This window comes from Convolutriloba macropyga, chromosome 9 (assembly GCF_964194025.1).
Source record: "Convolutriloba macropyga chromosome 9, txConMacr16.3, whole genome shotgun sequence".
NCBI lineage: Eukaryota > Metazoa > Xenacoelomorpha > Acoela > Convolutidae > Convolutriloba > Convolutriloba macropyga.
In genome coordinates, this window is record NC_134476.1 from 26,146,518 (window position 1) to 26,164,797 (window position 18,280).

General features: G+C 31.0%; 1 protein-coding gene across 1 annotated transcript in view; it reads right to left on the reverse strand.

The window, feature by feature from the left end:
- Positions 1-3,217: 3,217 nt before the first annotated feature.
- Positions 3,218-18,280, reverse strand: part of LOC142345292 (lactosylceramide 4-alpha-galactosyltransferase-like) — a 48,206-nt gene continuing 33,143 nt past the window's right edge. The window contains exon 6 of the mRNA XM_075397280.1: positions 3,218-3,567. Within this exon, the coding sequence (XP_075253395.1) occupies positions 3,478-3,567 (90 nt within the window). The 3' untranslated portion in view covers positions 3,218-3,477. The remainder of the gene's footprint in view (positions 3,568-18,280) is intronic.

The following is an 18,280-nucleotide window of genomic DNA, read 5'->3' on the forward strand; positions in this document are numbered from 1 at the left end:
TCCGTTCCTCGGGCCGCATCAAGCGGTTAATTGAAGTTGGGTTTAACGTAAAGTACCCAATCATCTTAGATGCACGTCATACGATTGTAAAACTGTTCCTTGAACACACGCACGTAAAGCATTATCATCAGGGCGTTGAATACCTAAGATCAATTGTGCAGGAACACTATACAGTATTGAAACTAAGATCATCCTTGCGATCCATCAAAGCACACTGCCTGAGATGCCGCGAATTCCAAGCTGTAACTAGGCAACCAATCATGTCTGACTTAGCTAAGGAGAGACTTGCTTACCAGTCTCCTCCCTTCACGAACACTGGCGTTGACTACTTTGGGCCGTTCTATGCTACTGTCCGCCGTACTACTGAGAAGAGGTGGGGCTTCCTCTTCACCTGTCTCACTACTCGCGCTGTCCATGTCGAGATAGTTACATCCATGGACACCAGTTCTTGTGTTATGGAAGTTGAGCGGTTTGTGTCACGTAGGGGTACACCTGCCATGATTTGGTCAGACAATGGCACTAACATTATTGGAGCGGAGAAAGAACTCCGAGAAAGTATTGAAAAGTGGAACGTTGTCAACATTGCAGCTGAGCTCGCTCACAAAGGCATAAAGTGGAGGTTCAATCCACCCAGCGCACCACATCAAGAGGGTATCTGGGAGAGGTTTGTACGCAGCTTCAAACGCGTGTTGTATACTATTCTTGGCACGCGTCGCCTCACGGATGAGGTACTGCATACTACCTTTTGTCTCGTGGAGAATGTTCTCAATTCGCGTCTTTTAACACCCGTAAGCGCCGATCCGTGCAATTTGAACGCTTTAACGCCCAACCACTTTCTTTCAGGAGAACACTCTGCCGGTATTCCGTCTGTTGTCGGCAACAATGAGTTCGACCATCGTAAACGTTACGCCCGTGCGCAGTCGTACGCTAATGCAATCTGGTCCCGTTGGATCAGAGAGTACGTACCGACGCTGAACCGACGCTCTAAGTGGCAGACGCCTGCCGAGCAACACCTTAAGACCGGTGACTTGGTTTGGATAGTTGAAGAAACCAACCCTAGGGGTTACTACCCAACCGCTCGGATTGTGGAACTCCGTTACGGCTCCGATAGCGTCGCGCGCTCCGCCGTTTTACGTACGTCGACCGGTTCACTCGTCCATCCGCTTGTAAAACTTGTAACAGTTTTCCCAACATCGTCTTCCGGGCCCGAGGATGTTACGAAGTGAAAAAAGAACGAATTTTAGCCAATCAGATTCGAGTATTTCGAAAATTTAAAATAAGAATTAAATACGTTCTAATATACGTAGAAAGTTCCGAAAAAGTGCAAATAACCTAATTTTAAGTAAATATAACCACGATATGTACCGATTGCGGTGGTTTTCGGCTTAATATTTTTAGGTTTTCTAGACAATTGCCGATTGAATACGAACTGATTTTACGTCAATAACATCAGACAAAAAACCAGTAAAAGAGCATCGAAAAAACCTTGCCGCCTAAGTTTCACTTGCTGCATTGATCGTTAATGCTTACGTTGTATGATTGTACGTTTGATACTTATACGTTGCTTACTGTTGAATACCTTTTGCTTTATCTTTTACAGATGAATTGAACTTTTGAACTACAGGTTTACTGAGTTAATACCTGCATGTAGTCCTCCTGCACAATTTACATGAAAATTACCTGAAGAGTCCGAAATTCAGGCAATTTTACCCTGCACAAATTTCCTGAACTTTTCACGTAATTTACCTATATGGTGTGTGTACTGTAAAGGTAAATTACCTGCTTTAAAAATAAAAATAAAAGTTGCAGCTAATTTACCAAAATAGTGGGCAGATAAGCAATTTTTGGCAAATTTGTGCAGATAAATTTTACATGCACATGGCCTTACCTGCATTGTGCTCAGGTAAATTTACTTATACATTATTTAGCGTGCACAGCGAGCAAATGACAACCAATGGCAACAGATAAAAATCACACAAACATGAATGAGTCCTGACTTTAACGGTTCTGGTTTTTTGCTTTCTAAAAATGGGGTGTAGTGGATTGGCCAAAAAAAACGGTCAAAAACGAATGTTGTCATAAATTTGATGTCTAAGCAGAAAAAAGTTCGGAAATTGCTTTTTGTCTGTCATAGCAAAAGGAAGTTTATTCAGTGTTAAACCTAAAACAATCTTCAGTATGTTCGGTTTCTGCGATTCGGTGTATTACGCTTCTTATATTTATTATGTTTGATTTTAAACAAATGAATTAGCCGGTATGGTTGGTTTCAAACCACGAATAATCTTGCGAAAATGATTGATGTATTTAATTTCTCAGTATCTTTTTGAGAGTCAGTGATTGTGATTTAATGAAATGAATCCTCGTCCATGTTCAACTGTTCTGCTGTTATCCTGAGAGACAAACAAAAAGTTTTTATTTGTTCAAATAGTTTTTTTAATGAGCTCAGAAAGAAACAATCAATTTCCATTTTCTTTGAACCTCAAAAACTCCTCCAATTACAAAAAAAAAATTAAAACATTTGAGTACAAAATAACCAAAAAAATTTTATGTCCGTATGAAAAAAAAATTGTTACGTTTCAAACCAAACTTATTGAATGTAAGAAACCAAACATCCCGAAGATAACGCCGATTTCTTAAGTTTGGATTGGAACATCAGAAGACTAGGAAACTTAAGTTTCTTAGTCTTAGTAACTTCTTAGTAACTTGTGTTTTTAAGAAATTACATAATTGACAATCAAGACTTTTCAAGTTATTTCTTTTAAGTACGTCTAATTGTAGCCCCTGCACTCAATTATCGGTTTATTTATTTTTTTTTGTTTTAACCATTCATGATTTATAGCTCAATTACTATAGTAATTTTTCTTTCGGTTCGTAATCAACAGTTCTTTGATATTCCTACATTGTGAGGCACCTGAAAACGGATCAACTGATGATCTAATGGTGTTCTCTTTTTTCTGTTGAACTTCATTGTACGTATTTTGGTGCACAGTAAATAAACTTCTTTTGTGTTGCTCGATAACAGAAAACGAACAATTTATTATTTATTATTATTAATTTATCAACGATGAAATAAGTTTAAAACCAAACATATCGAGTCTCAGGAACCCTTTATTACCCTTTATCATTTTCATAGTAAAAAACAATTTGAGGATAAATTATAGTTGCAACTATAATTTATCCTCAAATTGTTTTTTACTATGAAAATGATAAAGGGTAATTAATTAATAATAAAACCAAAACCAATTTTACTGCATCCTTGTCATCAAGAGAGAATTTTGGTAATAAAATTGATTAACTATTTCATCTTTTTATATGTATTTCTTTTTTTCATCATTTGTTCTCTTTTTTTTCATTCAACTGGCCTTGATCCAGTAAATGCGAGTAAATTTCACAGAAGCCACATTCATACATTTCTGGAAATGAAAGAATAATTACTATGCAACGTTTGTTGCTAATTCAAGTTCGAACACCAGCGTTTCAAAACTCCGTCTTGTAATAGCTGAATGCTTGTGGGCAGTGTTTTGGACCCAAAAATGAATAGGCATCTTTTGTAGGATCACCAGATACCTAAAAGGAAATACTCCTCAATTTAACATTTCCATCTTGTCTTGAATGCTGACAAAACTTTTCGGAAAATATTGATTTGCATTTGTTTAGCATAGAAAGGCAAGTAAAACCTCTGTAGCAAAAGTTTACATTTGTTCACGTGCGCTAAAAAGGGAACTAAAACAGCATGAGTTAGGAATCTAAATTAGGTTCCAAAGTTTACAAGCATAGTTTTTTTTATAACGATACCTTACGGAGAGTTAACTATTCTTTTTTGTAGAACAATTGAAAAATCTAATTTACTGGCACTGTATTTAAACTATTTTAAAAAAGAAAATCCAGATATGTATTTCTCGCTACATTTCATCAATTAAGGAAAATCTGCTACATCGTCCGAATAACTTTTGACAAACTTTTTTAGAATGCCACCTGAAAAACGCGTAGTGACTACTGACTAGACGCTATGCTATTGCAAAAATTCCTTACAAACTATTCATTAATTTTCTTATTAGCTTTGGCGTGACTAAAAATATCACTTAGGTTTGTTCTCTTTATTCAATGTTCATCTCAAGAAACATCACTCGACAATTTCAGGCCAATAGGAATGTCTCATAAGCACTGTCTGCACTAATGCAATATACTATTTACACAGCGTTTGAAAATTCAATACTGATCTAATCTAATCTAAACTTAAAAATAGTCAAAAGAAAGATGAGTTAGTATATTCATATACAGATGAGATCTTGAATTACACAGCAGGACATTTGCATTATCAAGCTTTTAGTGAATGATTTTTGAATTATCAGGTATAGACCACCACTGCAAGGAAAAACGCACAATTTTATCAGGCAAATTTAATCCGGGCAAAAAAATATCAGAAATTTAATGACGCAGTGTTTAAGGGTAGAGTTGTAAGCTAGCCTTGAACAAGACCAACAGTGAGGAAAATGCAGTTTACATCCAAATTGAAAATTTCAGTATTTTTTATCAAAAATTCGTATCATTTTGCCTTGGAAAGGTTTAATATTAGTGGCTCAAGGTTATTGGTTTCACTTCATTTTCTTCTCTTCGATAAAGGAACCTAATTTCACGATCTGTTAGTATCTTGCCAATTAGACAAGAGAAATGAAATAAAGACTATATTTATTTTTCATGAGAGTACTTTATTCGTACAAATGAATTGTAGTCTGTACTACTAAAAGCGAGACTCAACATGAAACACTTTGACATTAGATTCCCCCCAATCTTTCTAGGTTTAAGACGCATTAAACAGAAAAATTATAACCGCAATTCGGCACGTGGCATTCAAATCTCTATTTGTTAACAAATTATATACCTGGGCATTGGCTCGGAATACGAATAATCAAAAGCACGGAAATTTGATTCATGACGTTATGCTTTCCAAGTTGAGACCCGTACTAATGAAAAGATCATGATCGACCAAAAAGTTTCAAAAGACCGTGCTCGACCCAAAAACCTATGATATGACTTTAGCTTGACTTAAGTGAACTGCTTTACGTAGACGCGAACCATATGGTCAAGCTCGACTTTTGTTTCGGTCTAATTAATCGCGTTATAGTTTAGCTTTAACCAATTAGCGCTGCTTGACTTTTGCTCTACTCAAAACAACGAATTACAAATATTGGGTTGAGTTATTGTCAAATCATGACTCAATCAAAAGTCTTTTCATGGGTCTGCAGATTGGTCGATAGTAGTGGGAAAAAGGTGCTATTCCGTCAATTCCTAATCGGAAGATGACTAAATACCACCTTTTTCCCACTACTCTATATATCTACTACTTGTTTATACCCCCATTTTACTCACTACTACATATTACCTTAATATTCACTCAAAAATTATTACTTCTTGTCTCACTTAGTGCAAACCACTAGTGTCCTAGTGTCGAGTTTAGCTGGTAATTAACTGTTATCAGACGGATAGTTTGGGTTCTATCCCCACTGACTCCAGTGGACGTCCCAGATACTAGTATAAAACTAATCAGTGAAACTGCTTCGCAGATGAGACCGTGTAAAAAGCACGTAAAACCAACTTGCGAAAAAACTTGAACAAAAATGAAAACTTGAACCAAAATTGAAAGAAATATTGAAACAAAAATAATTTTCATATAACTCCCTAATCAATATTTAATCAATCTAAAACTAAAACTTTCTGTCTCACTTGGCGTAGTGGCTAAATCATCGAGTCTAGTTAAGTTGCTTTAGCAAACGGAAGGTTTGGGGTTCCTTCCTCACAGTGAACGTCCCCCGATCGGCGATGCCGCCTTTCAGGATTTGATGTGATTTACTATGAAACTAAGTGAGAAAAAAATAACCAAATTCACAGTTCTTAAAAAGGATGATCCCTGCTGTGAGACTGTATATGGAACACACTGTGACGGGTATACAGTCAAAAACACTGAGATCGGTGGAAACAAAGTGATTAGTGTTTTTCAGTATAACTAGTGAGATCGTGTAAAAAGCACGTAAAACAAAACTTGCGAAATTTGTTGTGACCACTTCGTGGATAACTTGAACAAAAAGAGCACAGTCAAAAACACTGAGATCGGTGGATACACAGTGATTAGTGTTTTTCAGTGTAAGTTGAATAAAAAACAGGCTTAACTCTTTTATAAATTTTGCTAATATTTATATAATATTAAGATCCTTGTTTTTATTTACTACTTGGTTAAGTCATAATTAAGCTAAAACACAAAGCAATAGCAAAATTTAATAATATACAAAAAAAGCAAATTTCAAAAAAGAGAGAAATCCCTCTTTTAAGAACGAATCACTCTTTAGGAGCGAAATCGCCCCTATCGGAGTGATGCCCCAGTAGAAAGATCGCTCTTTTTCGCTCTTAAAGAGTGATTCCCTCTTTTTTGATATATTTTTATTTTTTTATACTTTTATTTCAAATTATCTATACTCTTCAAAAAATTTTTATTTTCTTTTACTTTTTCTATATTTAACCCATTATTAATAAGAAATGATACAAAATTATAATATTTACACGAACAACTTTCCTCAGTTTGGCTAATAACTAAAGGACTTACAGTCTTGCTTTGCCAACTAGGATTAATTGTTTTCTCAGTTAAACTTCTACTAAATCTTCTAGTTAATTCTACATCTGAATGTTGTTTCTTTACATGAGCCCGTATCCCATCATATCTCACAACAGAAGCACAATATGTACAATTAACTTTAGCTGAAGTACAACTTCTGCATGTATACTTACTCTCATCAAAATGAGTTAGTGGTTTTATATAATTACATTTATTACAACTTCTAATTAAGACTTCTGGGCTAAAGTTAAGGTTAAGGTTAAGGTTAGGGCTAGGGTTAGGGTTAGGGTTAAGGTTAGAGTTAGTGTTAGGGTCTGAGTTAGAGTTAGAGTCATAGATAGAACTCGAACCAGAACCAGAACTAGAACTAGAACTAGAGCTAGAACTAGAACTAGAACTAGAACTAGATTCATTTTTTAAAGAACAACTCCATGGAGAAAAATTATTAGCACAAATATCACTTAGTATTATATTACCATACACATAATTATCAGTTTTATCTTTATGACATGATTCATAACGATATTTTAAACAAGCAATGATTCCATATTTATAGCTACACTCTAAACATTTTAAAAACATTTATAATAGGGTAAACAATAATATTTACCTAATCATCTCGCAGATCAGTGAACGAACTTTGCTCGTGGTTCTCCAACGAGCTTTGCAGATAATATTCAACCATGATTTCAATTAAATCTTTAGTATTATCTTTAGATGTGATACACTCTGCTAAATATTTATTTCCTAACGTATTGAGTGTATTAGTTTTACATCTCTTATCTAAAATCAATTCATGGTCTAATTCTTTTTTATCTCTAACAAAATTTTTAATCTCTTCTCTAAATTCTTCATTATTTCCATATAGTGTGGTAAAAACTTTCCTCCCTTTCTATTCAAAATTCCCATCTCTTCATTTATATATTCTTCTTGTAGTTTTTCCAAGGGTGTAACAAGTTTACGTGCCCCATTAACTAAACTATTTTTTAGATCGCTGAAACTGCTTCGCAGATAGGATTTTGTCCATGTTTCACTATCAGTGTAACTGGTTCCCAGATCGGTATAATCACTTCGTAGATCATCATAATCATTTCCCATATTAGCAAAGCTACTTCGTAGATTGGACTTTGTCCATGTTCCACCATCGGTGTAACCGCTTCGCGGATAGGGCTTCGCCCTTGTTTCCTTATCAGGATACCTGCTTGGCAGATCGTCTCCATATCCAACGTTAACCAAAGTGTTTGCTCTATTCAACATATTGCTTGCACTCATTGCCACGGCTCCAACAGTTTTTATTATTGAATCAGGATAAATATAACTAGTTATAACTAAACCCCAACCTATAATTCCACCAATATTTGATAATTGTTTTAAACCTTTTTCTTTAACCATCTCTTTTGTTAAAACATCATTCTGAATTTTAATATTATTTAAAGTAAGAAGTTTATTAAAATAAAACTGATAATTATCATGATTAATGGTATTTCTATCTGTTGCATTCATCATGAGTGGTTTCATATATGCTATAAGTATATTTATATCTTTTCTTTCTAATTCATCTTTTAAACTAAGAGTTTTTAAATCATGGAAACCAACTCTTGAATCATATATCATTGTTCTATTACTATTAATAACAATAAAAGTATTTTCCTTCTTATTATATTTAATTATACCATAACGAAGTTCATCTGACTTTCCCTCTGTACGATTATAATGATTACTATTTAACTCACTAACTATTTTACTAAAGTCATGTTCACATTTATATATCTCATTAAAGTTTTTAATTAGAACAGGTCCATTATAAGTTGTTAAATAAATAGTATCACAACTCATTCTTGCCGTATAAATTGTTTGAGGTGGTTTATGACACATTACAATGATTTGAATATTATAATGTCTACCTTCAGTAAAATAATAAGCTATATCCTTATTTAACCTATCATCCATATCATTAAGTACTATTACACAATTTTGAAATTTATGCATATTGTTTTTTTGTGATCAAATTTATATCACATTTATTAAACCCAGTATAAAACTTATTAGACTCAGGATCTATCCGGTCTCTGTCATCTTTACACACTATAGCTATATTTTTAGCTTGGTCTTGGTTGTGTTTTTGGTTTTGATCAGTGAAACTGCTTCGCAGATCTTGGTTTTGGACTGAGTATAATTTTAAAAATTGTCTAACAAAATATGTTTTCCCTGTACCAGTTCCACCATAAACAATAGTATTTAATGGTGACTTTTCATATTCAAATCTAACTAGACTCCTATTCATAAATCTACCAGAGCTTTCTTCTAGTTTTGTGTATTTACTCGGTATTGAATCATATATTATAAAACAAAGTATAATTATTAAAAATAAAATAAAAACTACACTAACCATCTCCATTTTTATATATAAAATATAGGCTTGATTTAGACTTAGACTTAGACTTATTAAATTTATCATATAAAAATGCTTATTCTAATTTTTGAGGAATTCAATAATAAATTTAATATTGATAATAGTGCTATGAGCGATATTAGAATAAAAGATATAGGAAAAGATATAAGTCTAACTCCAATTGAAATAGTAATGAGAGATCAGACTCTAGATAACACAAGTGAACCTAACTCCAACATTATTTTAAATTTATATCCAACTGAAGGTACACATTGGGTTTTAGTTATGAGAAGAGATGGTGGTCCTGTGTATTACATTGATAATTTTGTTGTTGAGACCCCACCATTATTTTTAGAAGAATATGTTGATCTAGGCTCTAATGATAGAATACAACAATATGATGAATCTTATTGTGGGTCTTATTGTTTATATATGATCTATCTTATTGGTTCAGGATTTAGAAATAAAAGTGCTTTGAATATTCTAGTTAATCAATGTAAATATCCAGGAATATATAATGAGTGTTTTTGTTTAGGTTGTAATGTTAATGATAATGTTAATGTTAATGATCTACGAAGTAGCTTTGCTAATAATGTTATTGATAATGTTAATGATAAGGATAATGTTATTGATAATGATAATGATAAAGATAATGTTAATGATAATGATAATGTTAATGATAATGTTAATGATAATGATAATGTTAATGATAATGATAATGTTAATGTTAAGGATAAAGATGATGTTAATGATAATGATAATGGTAATGTTAATGATAATGTTAATGATAATGATAATGTTAATGATAATGTTAGTGATAATGTTAATGATAATGATAATGTTAATGATAATTTTAATGTTAAAGATAATGATAATGTTAATGATAATGTTAATGTTAATGATAATGATAATGATAATGGTAATGATAAGGATAATGATAATGATAACTTTATATATCTATTGGATGAAAAACATGGTGAAACGTGGGCGAAGCCCCATCAAAAGGGTAAACCCAACAATAAAGAATGTCCTACTAACACTATCTCTATAAACATAAAAGATGACCTACAATCCTGGCTAAATGATGATGATATAATTACTGAGGTTGAATTCCCAGATAACTTTAGATGTATAATATCTGGTCCTAGTGAAAGTGGTTGGACATTCTTATTAAAAAAAACTAATTCTAGCTAGTATATATTTTGATAAGCTATACATCGTTGGACCTACTGGTGATCAATACAATGACTTAGAAAGTTATAATCGACGAAGTCGCAACTCTGTTGACGGAAAAGCAATTATAGAATTTATTAAAGATAGAAAAGATTTACCATCTCTTGATAAACTACCCAAAGACTTAAAGAAACTAATGATATTCGATGATGTTAGAGCCAAAGAACCAGTTATTATTGAATACTTTTGTAGAGGTAGACATAATAATTGCAATATGATATATCTTAATCAAAACCTGTTCTCTCTGGATAGGCAGAGTGTTTGAGAGAACTGTAATCTATTTATTTTATTCGAACAGAGAGTTAAAGTCCTAGCATCGATATACCAAGATTTCTTTAACTTAGTTATAATGATTTTGCTAATCTATATATATATATATATATATATATATATATATATATATATATATATATATTTATATATATATATATATATTTATATAATAAGTTATGGAAAGAACCTTATAATTATTTTGTCATTGATATAACTAAAAACAAAAATATTAATGGTAAACTAAGAATTAATTGGGATCGGAGAGTATTGTAGTTAAATTATTTCTATGTCCATGGCTATTATTTTAGATAGAGATTGAACTATAATCATATCATTAACTATCAGGGAACCTGCTTCGCAGATAAAAATATTCTAAATCAAATGTAAAGTAAAACTCAATACATCGCCATTAAAGTCTATAGGTCTTCCATGCTCATCTTTAATATGAAATTCTGTATATTCTATTCTATCTTTAGTTACATTTTGATACAAGATATAAGTTCGTATAATGTTTATCAAGTAACCTGGTGGTTCTGTTAGAGTAAAAGTATATAGTATGTCTGTGTTATTCCCATTATCTTTAACACCAGATATCACATTTCAATGAATGTTAATAGTACTAAAACCCATAATATCAACAATTTTCTGAGATGTATATTTACTTTTTTATAAACTGTTTTTCTAAATCCTAGTAATGGGGCTATTGAATTTTCTATGTCAAAGTTAATTGCACCTTGTTTTATTTCCATTAAACTTTTCATTGTTTTCTCATCAGGTTCTATTATAACATTACCATTAGTTTCTTCTTTTATTAATTCTGCTATTTCGATTAATTGATATGCACCTGGTATAACAGCTAAAATACGGGTATCTGTCCATGTTTCGCCTTGGGTATCATATAAGAATTGATTGTTCCTTTTGTTCACATCAAACACTGAATTATAAACAGATAATCTAATTAAACCTAATTTTGTTGTATTAAGTATAGGTTCACTAAAGTTAAACTTTTCTGATGGTTTTATCATTCTAAAACTAAGTGTATGCTCTTCTTTAGTTTTAGTTAAAGCTTCATGTATTTTTTGTAGTTCCCATAAGATTAAACTGTCTGTCATTTTTTGACTTATAAAAATGGACTTTAACTTGGATACAACTTATGGTTATAATAATGATATACACAAAAATAAGATTGTAAAATATAAACCAAATAGTCTGGCAACAGTGATTACGGTTAATACGAATATTAATATCAATCTCAATAGAGAAAAGAATCACTTAAATTTGCGTGATTCATGTCTAGAGATAGAGTTTGTTTTATCAGATGATGCTGGTGGTGTATTTGCTAATGATGCTAATATCAGATTAGTTAATTACGGTTTGATGGCATTGTTTAGTTCAATTAAGCTTGAAACTAGTGGTGATAGGACTATTGAATATATAGATCATTGTCATCCTAATCTATTGATGTATAAGTTATTAACTCTTATTGGTGATGAATATGAGAGTGGTTTTGTTAGAAATCAGGGCAATAGAGATAGTCAACTTAAAGGTGGCCATATTGCTGTACAACGAGGTCATATGTATATGATGATTAAGATGAGTGATCTATTTGGTTTTGTAAATGATTTACAAAAGATTAAATATGGTTTAGGATTTTGTATTTTGTACTAATATTGAAAAGAAACAATAATGATAGAGCTCTATTTAGAGTTAATGCTAATCGTGGTGCAGTTGCTAATGATGCCAATATAGAAATTAGAGATATATCATGGTGTGTGCCTAGTTTTGATCCTAGTAATGTTAATAGAATTATTGTGCAAAAGGGTTTAAGTTGAAAGAATAATGTAGACTTTAGCTATTATGACATTTTATAAGAATGTACCCAATGCTACTAACTTCTTGTTTGATCTAGGTATGGAAAGTGGGATGGAAAGACCACAATATATAATAGTTGGTTTTGAAAATAATAAAGTTAATGAACAAACTCATGATGCAAGTACATTTGAAATAGTGAATGCTACTGAATCTTATTGATAGTGCGTTTTATCCTGAGGATAGAATGAATATTAATTATGGAACTAATAATTATAATGAGGCTTTTAAAGAGATTGTTAGCTTTAATAAAGATTATAATGGGCTACCACATAATATAAAAACATATATAAATCATAGACCATTCAAAAGTAATTATAGAATATATGTATTCGATACTAGATATCAAAGCGATCATATAGGCCCACAACCAATACAAATTAATTTCAAATTTAGTGCTGCAGTTGCAGATGTTATTTGTCATGCATTAGTATTAACTAGAAAGGTTATTAGTGTGAATAGTGATGGTAATAAGATGGTTGATATTATATCATAATTATAATTATGGTGAAACATGGGCGAAGCCCCATAGTTAATGACTTAATCAATAACTAAATCCATGACTAAATCAATGACCAAATCAATGACTAAACAATGACTAAATCAATGATAATCAAACTATTTCCTTCTAGTCTTAACAAAACCTTTCGCATTAATAGTATCCAGTTTCTTTTTATTATCTAGAGTCAATCCCCTAGCTTCAAGTTCAATTTTAGGCTTCGAGCTTCGCACGCGAGTGGAACCCTGTGGCTGAATCTTAGCCTTAGGTAATGGTTTAATAACAACAAAGGGACTATACTTTTTAACTTCCATTATTTTTTATATATAGAAATGAGTCTTTTGAATAAGTTCAAAACTAATTCTTATTGTGTTGGTGGTAGACATTATAGTGGTACTAATAATATAAGTGGAGCTATCACTTCAAAAGTTACTAAAATGTTAAGAGGATCCTGCACTAAATGTAGAAGGAATAAACCAATGACAGTATCTGATGCAACAATAGAAGCTGAGGGATTGAAAGATTTCTTCAAAAGTGTTGGTAGAGCTACGGTTTACTTTGGAAACAAAGTTGCTAATAATCCAGTAAGAGCTTTAGAAATAGCAAGTAAAATAGGAAGTGCAGCTGCAAGTAGAAACCCTAGAGCAGCTCTAGCGGCTACACCTGATTTATTTAAATTTGCAACTACTGGTGATGGTATAAAGGTAGTACAAAAAGGAAGAGGGTTATACTTAGGTACTAAAAAGAGATAATTATTTGATTATAGTCATGATTAAATTTATGATTATGTTTATATTTATGTTTATGATTATGATTATATTATATTTATGATTATGATTATGATTATATTTATATTATGTTTATGATTATCGATAAATATTAATATTAATATTGTTATTACTAAATAAATTATTATAACTAAACACTAACAACTTTAGTTTTAAAAAACACTCAGCTTGTTTTTCTTGTTCTTCTTATATTCTTCATATACCTTAACTAATTCATTATACTCATCATGATCTATTTTATTATCATTCATTGATTTAGTATATAGTCTATTAAAATTGTCGCTAAATTGGTTACTTAAAATATACATTTGTGAATACTTTATAATTTTGTTTCTTATTTTAGTATTAATTGCTTTTGATAATGAACCACAGACAGTTGCTGTAGCAAAAGCTGTTGGTATAGAATAAGGTAATCCCATAACTGTTAATTCAACTGATGTTGTTGTTGCCGTTGTTGCTATTGATGATAATACTATTTCTGTTATCTCAGCTACGTTAATATAATTTTTATATCTAATTAACTTCTTATTATAGTTATTAGTTTCAATTTCATAGTAATTTCTAATACCTTTTATAATATTAATATTGTTGTTACATTTATTATTGGGTTGAATCTTCTCATTTATCAGTCTTTCTGATACTGATAACAAATCTGGGTAAAGTAATCTCTCACTAGGAGCTGTTGGGTTAGTCATAGTTTCGGTTATTTTAATTAGTAAAAATTATTTCTATTTCTTTCGTTATATCTTCTTGTTTAAAACCATAATGCTTCTCTAGTCTTTCTTGTTCTTTATTATCAACTAACGTACTTCGTAAAATTATAGCAATTATATATTGTACTATTGTTCTTTTATTCTTTAAAAGGGCTTCATCTATAAAAAATTAGTCTTTTTGTTAACTTCTCTAAATTCTTTTAGCCCAGTAGTAAACATTTCATCTAGTTGTATGTTAGTGATATTTTGATTAAATTTATTATTATCAATCTCTAGTTTTAATTGATTATATTTAGAGATAGTATCAGCAGCAACTTTATTACAAAACTTAACAGTATTTGTGACTTCATTTGCTGATTCAATAAACGCATAAATTAGTTCATCATTAATTTGTGTTTCATTTAGTTGTAATGTTTTAGTTGTGACTTTATCAAATTCACCTTTTCTTAGCTCAGTTATGTTTCTACTTAAAATGTCTATTTTATTAGAAGAGGATAATAAGTTATTGTTACAACACTCTTTATTAACAACATCTTTTTCATCTATCGGAGGATTTATATATGTAATTTTATAGGTATCCTTCATATCAATATTATCATTATCTTCTAGGAATAACGCACGAGCCTTACTTAGTGGTAAGTTGTTTCCATTCCCCATATGATGTTTCGCTTGGTTGAATCTATTTCTTGTCATTATTTATATTAAGAAATAAATCCGGCTTGCCGGCTTAGGACCGTAGGTCTATATTTAATGATTCTAAAACTTAATTATTAGATCCAAAGTCAAACACGAATTTTAATAATTCCTGTTCGTAATATTTACCCTCTATTATCTCTCTATTCATGTCTTCTATCTTATAAGTTGGTGGTTGTGTTTTGAAAATCTCATTAACTTTAAACAACTCTCTCTTCCAATTAGAAGTGTATCCCATAGAGAAGATACTACGTTTATCTGCATTTCTAACATAATCACCAACTTTACGTCTAGGTTTAATATTACTATAAAAGAATGAGGATTTAACCTTATCGGGATTATTAGAAGCATCAACAGGTGTCATATTAATTGTTGAATGAATGTTATATAATTGTTATATGTTACAACAGCATCCTTTAATATATTTACCCAATTACCATCGCCATTGATAAACATAGATTTATTTATTATGTGTAATAATGTTCTGTTAAATCTCTCTATGAATACAGCCTTTAAATCACTATAAGTAGAATATAGTTTTGTTTAATATTCTTTAAGTAAAGATTTAAAAGTTTTATTGTAAAACTCGCTACCTCTATCTACCGATAACTTTTCTGGTTTTTGAACTTCGAAGCCATTTTGTGGACTTTCAGAGCCACCCTGTGGATGTTCACTTAATACTATTTTAAAACCATTAGTTATAGATAATCCAGACTTATTTTTCAATGGAATAGCCCAAGCATTTTTTGTGAATATATCTATAACAGTTAAAATAGACTTAGAATTATTATTGTATTTACTTAGAGATGACTTATCAATTAAATCAGCTGACCATGTTTCATCTTTATATAATGGTATTATTCTTTCTCTTCTAAACTTTGTTATTTGAGGACTGAATACTTCTTTAGCTAATAGTTGTTGTTTAGTTTTAATTGTGTCTTGTTTACTTGTGGATGTAGTCATCTGCAAAGCGGGTTCCCTGATCTGTGAAACAGCTTCCCTGATATCTTTGTTCATTTTTGTTTATTTACCATAGTTAAAGACAAAATTTTCTAGTTGCTCTTGAATAATAATTTTCATAGATAATAGTTGCTTAGATATATCTAGCATTTCATCATATAATCCATCATGACCATCGTGGCAAGTCAATTTGCAAAACAACTTCGTTGAGCAGTTTCCCTGATCTGGAGTGCTATTTAATCCCCTGCCATATACATCAAATTTTACCCCTATTATACGTTTTATTGCTCTATATCTAGCACTTTTTTATCCCCTTTTCCTAAATCATATCCAATATTAAATAAAAAGCTTTTAATTTTGTTTTCATCTTCCTCGATTTCACCATATTTTATATTTGGGTTAGTAGGAAAGAAAGTTTATAAACACATCTGAAAATTCATATATATTATCCTTAACTATAAATGCATTTTCTTGATAAATTAGTTTAACACCATTCATTTCAAATTCAGCAATATCTAAACTTCCGAACTTTAACTTTAATTGAGGGTTAGATTGAACTGACATCAAATTAATAATTTGAGCTGTGTCTTTATCTACTAAAAGTCCTGGTTTATCTCGAGCTTCCTCTACAGCTTTGCCATTGGACTTCATTAAAGTTTCATTAAACTGGGAGCCAGCTTGCTGGATCATCTTAGTTTGTTTATCTAACTCTTGATTTTGCCAATCTATTGCCCTTAATGTTTGTTCACTTAATGCTAGATTGTGTTCACTGTTCGCATTTAAAGTTTTAGTTAAAGGATCAAATATTTCTTCTATTTCACCATTCTATTTCACTCTTCTATTTCTTGTTGTTTTAATTTATCTTCTAATCTATTCTTTCTGTTTTGTTTTTCTAGATAGTTTAATTCTATAAGTGTTTCTGGTTCAGTCATTTATATATATATATATATATATATATATATATATATTATTATATTAAGTAGGTAGGTTATTATATAATCTAATAGTGGTTTCAATAAACTTTCTGTCTTCCTTAATTGTTAATTCTTTAATATTATTTATTAGTGCTACTAATGATTCTTTACTTACATCTAACCCTAACTTTATTAATAGCTCTAAAGTAGTATTATTAATCAGGGAAAGGCCTTCGGCCTTGGTTCCCCAACCTGCTTGGCTTGCCACAGACGAAGTCCGTTCGCAGATTTTATTTACTAGATCTCTCTTGAATAGATACATGTTCTCATCTAGGGGATAACTTTTTATATTATTTACATAAAATCTTTTATCATCAAAATTATCTAAACTTCTTTTACTTATCTTAATTGTGGCCATACAACTTCCTACTTTTTGAATCCTGCTTTCCTCTACTATCCTTTCCTTATTATCTATTAGAGCCTTATAATGTTCTTCGTGCTTTCCATTACTTTCTTTCTTTATTCCTTTCTCTTTTGTCCCATAGTTCTTTATACTATATGTTTTGGTTTTTAACACCACGAATTCTTCTATAAACTTACTACCTAATTCGTGTTTAAATTTGCCCGGTATCTTATTAATAGGTTTTTTGGTTTATCTAGATTACTGAGATCCATGTGCTCCTTGTCGACATTGCCCTCGCTAAAGCTTAACACGAAGCTATCCGTGTCCATGTATTATAACATTAGATCTTTAAGCGAGGGATTTAATACATTATAGAAGAATTTATACATATGAAGCTTACTGAGCTCTAGTACTGTAGATCCTAAATAAATCGGCTTATCAAATTGTATTTCCTTTTTATAGAATTCTATTAGAATATTGTTTTCATATCTATTTACATCTTTACATGTTGGTTTACTAACATCTTTAAGTATTTCATAGTCATTGGTTAGAATCTTAGCTTCTACATACTTTAATGGACTCTAACAACTTTTACCAAACAATGAATTATTCATTAACTCAAATATATCTTTCTCAGGTTCAGTTTTAGCTTCAGCTCTCATTTTAGTATTAAATTCAATGTAGTCTCTAATTATATAATCTTGTTTAAATTAAGTTATTCTATGAACTTAAGTAACTTTTATACCCATCTTAACAACAAACTTTATCATCCGATAGTGTATTGGGTATTCATTTTTTTTATTCTGATCTAATATTAGTTTCTTGCTTTTTGATGAAGTTGGGGGTCTTTGTTTGTATCTCTTTTCATTATTCTCTACTTCTCTTCCATCGGGTAGTAGTTGGAAGTTGCTAGTTCTTTCTTTACATTCATTAGTA